This window comes from Cricetulus griseus, chromosome X (assembly GCF_003668045.3).
Source record: "Cricetulus griseus strain 17A/GY chromosome X, alternate assembly CriGri-PICRH-1.0, whole genome shotgun sequence".
Taxonomy (NCBI): domain Eukaryota; kingdom Metazoa; phylum Chordata; class Mammalia; order Rodentia; family Cricetidae; genus Cricetulus; species Cricetulus griseus.
Window position 1 is genome coordinate 45,332,796 of NC_048604.1, and position 8,631 is coordinate 45,341,426.

The following is an 8,631-nucleotide window of genomic DNA, read 5'->3' on the forward strand; positions in this document are numbered from 1 at the left end:
GTTAGGCTTTGGGGGGGGGGGCGCACGATTAAAACAACTGAGCCCCACTATTAGAAAATTATCTTTGAGCACAGTTAGATTGACACAGGGAGTTTCAGAACTGTTGGAGGAGAAAATCAAAATAGCAGGCTATCCGCTGGGTCTCTTGACACCGTCCCCAAAAGAGAAGAAAGTAACTTGTCCCTGACCTGCCCCATGAGCTCTGCAGACAGTCCCAGGCCTGGATCCTGCTCTTCCAAAAATGGTTGGGAGCTGCAACCTTCCAGGGGAAACACTGGGACACCAGGAAGTGGCCCAGCCATGCCCCACACTAGTCTCACCCAGCAGTTGCCCAAAGAGTGTGCTATTCAACTTAAATTGTACCGTGCATGAGGACATAAAAATACATGCCGAGCACACAGGGCAACAAGAAGCCAAGAATTTTCCTTCTGTGTCTGTTCTGTTCAAGAAGGGTTCCACAAAAAAATCAAAGCACCTTATGGCCACAAAATAGCAAATATTACTGTATATAAAATGCCCCCCGTGAATGGCATTGTGTCGAATTAAAGGCACCCCAGAAAGGCAGAACAGCACAGACTGACTACCACCAATTAACTCCCAGGAGGAAATAGAGACAGAAGTGTGAGGGAGGGAAAAAGAGAGGGAGTGAGAGAAGGAGGGAAAGGAACAAGGAGTAACAGGGAGAAAAGCAGCAGATGATGCCAGGCAGGAGTGTGCCTGCTACACTGGGCCTTCCCATGACTTCATTTCATTTCTTTTGCAGCCTGGGAATAAACAAGTCACTCAGTGTCTCAAGCTCAGCATGGCTTGATCTGAGTGCCCAAGTATGCGTTCATTCTAGAACTGATTTAAGGAACAACTTTCTGTTCATTGCCTCTGTCTTCTCAAGCATTTCGAAGCAGTTTTTTTTTTTTTTAATGAGAAAATATAAAACAGACTGACTAAATTAGGTGCTTCTCTCCCCAGCTGCTAGTTTCTTATCTAGCTGCTTTAGGCAGTCTCCACAGACTACAGCCAGGCCCCTGTCCTCAGTTCCATCTACCTTCTAACAGCTCTCTCCAATTCTCATTTGCAGCCTAGACATCTTCACTGAAAGCAGGAGTAATTCATTCAAATGACAATGTGGTATCTGAATATCACACAAACACTTCAAATTTCATTTATTTGAAATAGATCTGCTCCTGCCCCGTCATAACAATCCTTTTTATCTTACTTAGCAGGGGCAAGAAATTTTTTTTCACTTCATTTCCTATCATCTCATCCTTTAACGTGTTAGCAAATGAGTTCCTATACATGAATGACTTAAGGTTACCAGATCCAACAACTTGAAGCCAACCAGTCCCTGGTCCTACTACAGACATTAGAGTACATATGTGAAAACCTGGCATTCAACCTAAATCATAACTAGACAGAAGACAGCAGCATTTCCTGGTCACAGAGAAAGCAGAATTACATCCTCACACCAATGAGGAAAATGTCGTGAAGGCAGGAGAGATCATGATTGAGGTGATACTTTTAGTCCTGGAACACTTGAGAAATTATCACAGGTTCCTTGCAGGAATGACAGAACTCTACACAGCAATCACTTAATAAATGTTAACCTTTATTATTATTATTTATTAAATGACACTGAAACATGGAAGAATGCCCCAGCAAAACAAAAGGTAACCAAAACCCATCAATACTACATCTGTGTACTTAAAGGTACTCACATTTCTAATTGCTGCTATATGCAAGAATAGTGAAGCTACTTTGCATAAATTCTCTTATTCGAATCTCACTGCCAGCCTTATAGTCACCATCATCTCTCATTCTGAAGTGGAAGCGTTAGACCACCTCCTTTGGGGCCTAAATATTTCCCACTCAGCCAGTACATGTTCAAATTAATCACCTGCTGCATTCCCTGTACTTTTCTTTTTCCAACCCTTTCTTAAAATCAATATTAATTTTTGATAAATAAGAAAACATAGATGAATAATAAGTACAAAAAGTAAGTATCGCTCATTATCTTTCATCCAAATATAACTCTTAGTACTACTGGGTATATATAATTCCATAGATTTTAGTGTCTTTAAACATGATTTAACACACACCCCCCCCCCGCAATATGTAGCCATACTCTGAATACTGCTCTTTAACTTCCCTTGCTCAGTTACCAATGTATGATGAAAATCTTTTTCTAGCAATACCGAGTTCCATCAGCACATTTGCCACACAGCATGGACATTCTTTAATCTACTAAGTCAATTCAGTGTGTTGAACACCGAAGTTATTCCCAAGGTTACTACCTCAAGACAGTGCTGACAGGAACAGCCTTGCACATACAGTCTTTGGCCAGTTATTCAGTTATCTCCTTAGGATAAAAGGTTTCCATATTTTAAGGCTTAATGATATGTATTGTCAAATGCCCACCACCAGAGTTAGAAAGGAGCCATTATGCTATACCATTCTTTATGACACAGTGTGGGAGGACTTTTATATTGACCCCAACTCTTTCCTAGTTAAAAATACATTCAACAAGCCTTCTGCAATGGGCTTCATACGGTTTTACAGATTTAACCCTACTCTCCACACTCTCCACTCTAAGAAGGCTGTTTTGACTATCATAAGGGTTCCTAAATTAATGCCTTTCTCACATCATCTACCCTCAAGTCTGGTCTCATGGAATGCACTGACTTCCCTACTCCAATAAGGACTCCCTTTCAATGGCTCTCTCCTCCCTGAAGTTTTTAACTGACTCCTGTAGCCAGCCACCAAAGCCTTTGCCTCCTCCATGCTCTGAAGGCACACATCTGACAGAATGCATGCTCCAAATAATCTTAGGGTTTGGTTTTTGGTTTTTGTTGTCGTTGTTTGTATGTTTCTTATCTCTACAACTAGATTATAAACCAAAGGACAGGATAGTTTCTGCTTCTGTTGCTTCTTTCCAGCATTAACATAAATCTTTATTGATGATGCACAAATAAAATGGATGCAAATGACCAAAAAGGATGAATTGGTTCACTGTCACTTATTCGGAGGAAAACAGTAAAAATATTTCAATCCAGGCAGCAAGATAAAAAGCAACAAACATATTTTCAGGAAAAGTAGTGATAGTCATTCATCCAACTTAAACCTGAAGACAAACTCGGTTAAATATATCAGTATCAATGATACAGTACGATGCTCATTATTCAAAATTGGCAGCTGAAAGGATTCCTTTGCCATATAAACAAGGTGGAGAAAAGGAATAGTTTACAAGGTGCGTTGCTGCTCTACTACAAAGCCACCGAGTTATTCCTGGCTTTTTGGGAACATCCGCTCAGTAAGTTTGGCTGCGAATTTCCCAACTTTTACTTTCACTAGAAAATCATGGTGGCTTTCTATTCCCAGAACCTTATCAGCACACACTTGAAATTCTTTTAAAAAGAAAAAAAGTGAGCCCCCACTAAAGTGATTCTGAGCGGGCTCATTTTCTTCCCATTTGAAATTGTCATTGATGTTCTCAAGAACTATCATAAGTTTAAGAATAACCTCTTTGTTCTCCTTCTTATTAAAGAGGGAGCCCAGTGCAGATGGCACCTGAGCCCTGAGAAGTTCTCTAGTCATGGCTGGGTTTTCAGCCAGATTCAAAAGGAGTTTCAAAACCTGAAGTTTGGTTTCTTCATTTCCTGCTAAAAATAAGCGGAAAAAGTCTGAAATGGAATTAGCAAGTATGTGCTGATACTCATTAGTAACAGTCATATTCGTAAGCAATCTGAGGCCAGCCAGCTGCACAGATGAGTTCAATCGAGAAGTGATTGTGTCATCACACACTTGATTCATGTATATCTTAAGCCTGCGCTGATTTTCAGCATTCACACTCAGGTTATTTAGGACAATTAAAGCCTTTTCCTTAACAATGGGATCCCGAGTATTGAGAATCTTTGCCACAATTGGGAGACCACCCAAATCACGAATAATATCTCTGTTAAACGCATAAGCAGCATTATTACCTAAAGCGATTAAAGCTGCTTCAAGAATATAAGGCTTTTCAGACATCTCAACCAAACAAAGTACTTTCTGTAACTCTTGAGGGGACAAAACAGTATCATCTGAATTAGGAGAAGCCCTTTTCTGGACAGCTCTCCGAGCCCTCGTAGCCCTGGCTCTGGCCCTGGCTCTAGCTCTGGTCCCTGCTTCAGTGCCAATCCGAGCCCAAGGTGGGTACCAAACTATACTCTTGCTATCATTACTGTCATCATCATCGTCAGACCAGTCATTATACCTGGCCCCAGAACAGTCCCCAGCATCATCCACATCAGCAGAGCCACCCTCAGCCATTTTCTCCTTGCTCTGCCTTCTTCCTCGGGCCAATCTGTAAATGCAATAGCAGGCTCCAGCCCCAATCACCAGGCCTGCAGTCACCCAGCCTACTTTCCTGGCGTAGCCCATGCAATCGTCCCTGACGACAGCAGGGACAAAGAAATAGAGTAGTCACTCAAAATAGGGGAAGAGGGCTTCGGGCCTAAGTGCAGGCCTGTGGAGAATGGTCTTCTTCAGTCACTTCAAGGCCAGTGTAACTGGTTCTGGAGACAAACCTAGAAATGGAAGAAGAAAAGAGGGTTCAGCTTTCTCTTCTCTGCACTGCCCCATGCAGACAATCACACCGAGGGGCCAGAAGGTAGTAATTGAATTCTGCATAGGGAATACATATTGTTGACAAAAACCTCGATCTCCCTCATTTCACTCTCTCCTTGAATGCCTCTCCTCCCTTCCCCCCACCCCCAGTCACTCTTGCCTCTAAGCATAAAGTCAACGGCATCCGCAATTTTTTCTGTGCTCTCATCCGTCACAGGCTCCTGTGATACCCTATGGGATAGGCACCCATACACTAACCTCCTGGAAACAAGCAGTTTGCCCCCTTCTTCCTTTCCTGTGAGGTATTGCCACGCCCAACAATCTTTCTGATCTGCAGAGATACCAGAAACAGTGAAAAAAAAAAACGAGGGCTTGTTGCATGGGCTGTATATTTTATGCTTTCCTAATTTACCATTCAGGTTGTCAGATTTTTGTTAAACCTCGCTGTGCCATCCATCCAAAACACGCACAGTTGAGCCCCCCCTCCCTAGTCTCAAATGGATGGATGTAAGGAAACAAAGTAGGATTAAGTGAGCCTGGCCAAACCCAGTCTGATTTCTAACCCCTCCCCCATTCCAGACTGCCCCCACGCCCACACCGACCTCTACTGATCCGGGGAAAGTTCCTCCCTTGCTTCAAGAGGTGCCACCTGCTACAGCAGACCTGCAGGATGACAGATCGAAAACATGGACACTAAGTGCTGTTGAGAGAGAAGGATTATGAACAAACTATCTGATAGGTTTTCCTGCTGTCATCCCGCCCCCCGCACCCACCCCTGCGATCACATTCACTCACACACACATACACACAGAGAGAGAGAGAGAGAGAGAGAGAGAGAGAGAGAGAGAGAGAGAGAGAGAGAGAGAGAGAGAAAGAGAGAAAGAGAGAAAGAGAGAGAGAGAGCGCACGCCATTTCTCCACAGTTCGGAGAGTGTGAGAAACACATTTAGACTCAAATCTAAACGTAGATTACCTTTTCTGGTTTTACCCCTTTTTTTACCCCCGCCGCTACTAGGGTCCCCAGATGGTCTTACCCTCAAATCGACCTTCACCGATCTGGTTAATTTCCTTCCTCTTCTCTTGCCTGGCGTGGTACCACAACCTACGGAAAGACTGGCCACCCAGGAGAGGCTTGGACCCACTAGACACAGAGCCATGGTAAGGAAGACACGGCCACAGGCAGAAAGACGGGAAACAGCCGCTACAGAGTGCTTGGTGGACGGACCAGTCCCCAGAGAACGAAACTCTTTCCAAATTCGGAGGCCTGGTTGTTAAAGGTTTCCCGCCCGATACCCGGCTCGGGGTTCGGCTGACACATCACATTGCACCCCACTACGCCGGACCCTATGTCCAGTTTTTCCCCGCCGGCACAGTCCTGGTGGACCAGGGGCCAACACCCAGGCCACAGCTCCCTTTCCGGATTGCGGGCCTCAGCTCGCAGCAGATTCCCATCTCCTGATTTCTGAGCGCCTGCTCTAACACCCCCTACTCACTGTTTTGCAGCATCGAAATGGGCTGCGGGCGGGACACATATCTTGGGAAGAAGAGGCAAGTGGGAGAGACGACGGCGGCGCCCCCGGACCTGCGACGGCCTCCGCCCTCCACCCTCCACCACCCGCACTTTATGAAATATCCCAAGCACTGACCTGCAGGGATCCGGGACAATTTCTTTTCCGCCTCCTTCTTGCCTCGGCTACAGGCTCGCCCGCCCTCAGGGTGATAAGGAGCTGGTACTCAGACGGGAACAACGACCAGGACAAGAAGGACTTCTGCACACGTCAGCTCTTGGTCACGTGAGAGCGACGTCATCCACCAACTCGGATCCCCACTTTCCCCTCCCACCAGCAGTGCGGCAGAAGAGGACCCGCCCCCCCTTCATTCCCTCCCCCATACCAGGCCTTGTTACTCTTTCTTCTTTGCGGCTAATCCCATTTTCCTCTAGTTGTGTTTCCCTTCCTCCAATTACCAAAACAGGACAGCATCCTCCCCTGGGGCTACTGGCCACTTGTACTTTTTTTTAATTGACTCTTCCTTCCCTAGACTCCTGGGACAGCAGCTTCTCCCTCTACCTCCCCTCCTCCCGGCTATGAATCTCTACCATTTCCTCTGAAATGTAGTCCTAGACCTGAAATGAATAAGCAACCAGAAAAGGAAACCTGGAATGAGAGTGTATCTTTCACTTTCTTCATACTTTTTTGGTTATTTTCACCTTGGCTTTTCGCCTGTTCACAGCCTGCATTCTATTTATGAGGGAAAAAATACAAAAAAGTATTTCCATAGGGGAAAACTAAGAGTAGAGTTAGGAGATCAATGCTGGGTGGTGGCCTCTAAAAGTCCCACATTTCTCAATTAGTGGAAAGTGTTACCCGCTTTACTCAAAGGAATTTTAATGTCTTCTGGGGCCTATCACATAACACAGCTGAATGAACATACACAACTTGAATGAACTAATCAGCCTGCCTGAGAATATGTAAATCTTCTGACTAAGCAACAGGCTTTGAAGGTCACAAGTTAACCAGGAGGAGGCTTGGGTTCTCCAGAGTCAGGAACAGAAAAGATTGAGGAGAAATCAAGTCTGTTAGATAAAAACGGACACACTGATATGCAAGTGATATTCAAAGAACATTGTGAAATATGCTGGGATACAAACACAGAACGTCTGCAGATGAAATAGTATTACACGAACACAAAGAGCAAGGCAAACTTGACTGAACTTGGCATCTAGCAATTAGTATGAAGCCATTGCACTGATTAGCTTGATAAACACAAGAATTCTCTTGCAATTTTAACTTTCAGAGACAGAAAAGGGAACAAAGTAATTACACTCTCTCATTGTTTTAGTTAACCAGGTTTGGTTTCAGTTGCTGGCTGCCCAACAAGGCTAACTTAATACATAGTACAAAAACAAATAGCAGAATACATAGTGTAATGTAGCATTCCTAAACATGAGCTCTTCTGTGAGAAATTCCCTAGCAGTTTAGATACAAGTTTGGTATCTGGATAGAAATTTCCAAATCCACAGGAAACATAGGAGTAAATCTAGAGTACAAAGAGTTTAGGAAAATTTTTATCACTGTAGCTTCTAGAAAGCAGAACTGAGACTCGATTTTGAATTTAGTAAATGGAGCCAAATCAACTGTATGGCTCTGTATTTAGAGAAAGATCAAGTGCAACAAAGAGACTTATTCACACACAAAAAGGGCATCAGATGAAAATGTTAATAGTTCCCATCAAGCACTGTTTAGAAGAGAGGAAGTTCTGGCTAAGGTAAAGGGGACATTTCATCCTTGGCAAAACCAACTCCATGATGTGTAAGAATACCTCAAACTTCCTAGGCTAAAAGTCACTCCTTAAGATGAATGAATGCCCTCACTCTGATTCTAGGTTCATCAAGCAAACTGCAAGAGAGCATGGACAGGTAAGACAGGCAGAAACCTCTTTTGCCCCCTGGCACTTGTACTTCTCAAGGTAAACTACTCAGTTGTTAGTCCAGTTGAAGTATAACTTTCATTGTAGCCCATTTAAGAGGAGGAGAAGACAGAGACTGGTGAGTGTAACATTCAGATCTTGGTTTACATGTGCATCTTTGAATGAGAGTCTGTCACTCGCAGAAGCATCTGCTCTCTGTTTACAGACAAAAGCTGGGGTAGATGGTGCAACACTCAAGACAACACCCTGAACTCTATATGCAACCCTATGGAATCCTGTCAGGGAAGCCAGGTGGCTTTGGTTCCAAGGGCAACCTTATGCATTGTCGTTTCATATTGTATCTTTCTAATGATCAGGTAATGTAGAAATTATGACTCAAGCATGTGGAGGTAGACAGGTTCCTAGAATCTCAGTGACAGCTAAACAAAGGCTCACTGTGCAAAATAATTAAAGGATGATATACACTAGGACTGGAAATATGGAGTAAGTGTCCAATAACACTCATTGCTCTTGCAGAGGACCCAAGTTCGGTTCCTAGCACTCCCATCGTTGGGGTGGCTCACAGTTGACTATAACTTCATTTCGGAGGATCTGACCCCTTGT

General features: G+C 44.0%; 1 protein-coding gene across 5 annotated transcripts; it reads right to left on the reverse strand.

Annotated features, from left to right (window-relative positions):
- Positions 1 to 2,901: 2,901 nt before the first annotated feature.
- Positions 2,902 to 6,411, reverse strand: Armcx3 (armadillo repeat containing X-linked 3). Of its 5 annotated transcripts, none has more exons than XM_027432969.2 (5): positions 6,246 to 6,411; positions 5,634 to 5,740; positions 5,202 to 5,262; positions 4,858 to 4,930; positions 2,902 to 4,559 (listed from the first exon to the last, which is right to left on the reverse strand). In XM_027432969.2, exon 5 carries the CDS (start codon positions 4,411 to 4,413, stop codon positions 3,274 to 3,276), a length of 1,140 nt encoding a protein of 379 aa, XP_027288770.1. In that variant the 5' UTR covers positions 4,414 to 4,559; positions 4,858 to 4,930; positions 5,202 to 5,262; positions 5,634 to 5,740; positions 6,246 to 6,411; the 3' UTR covers positions 2,902 to 3,273. The 5 variants fall into 5 exon arrangements, with proteins under 5 accessions (XP_027288770.1, XP_027288769.1, XP_027288771.1 ...); XM_027432968.2 differs by having other exon boundaries at positions 5,634 to 5,712; positions 6,246 to 6,410; XM_027432970.2 differs by lacking the exon at positions 5,634 to 5,740.
- Between the last annotated feature and the right edge of the window lie 2,220 nt (positions 6,412 to 8,631).

What these genes read in the sequence shown, in the direction of transcription:
- Armcx3 (XM_035449980.1), bottom strand. Translation starts at nt 4,413, where the DNA reads ATGGGCTACGCCAGGAAAGTAGGCTGGGTGACTGCAGGCCTGGTGATT.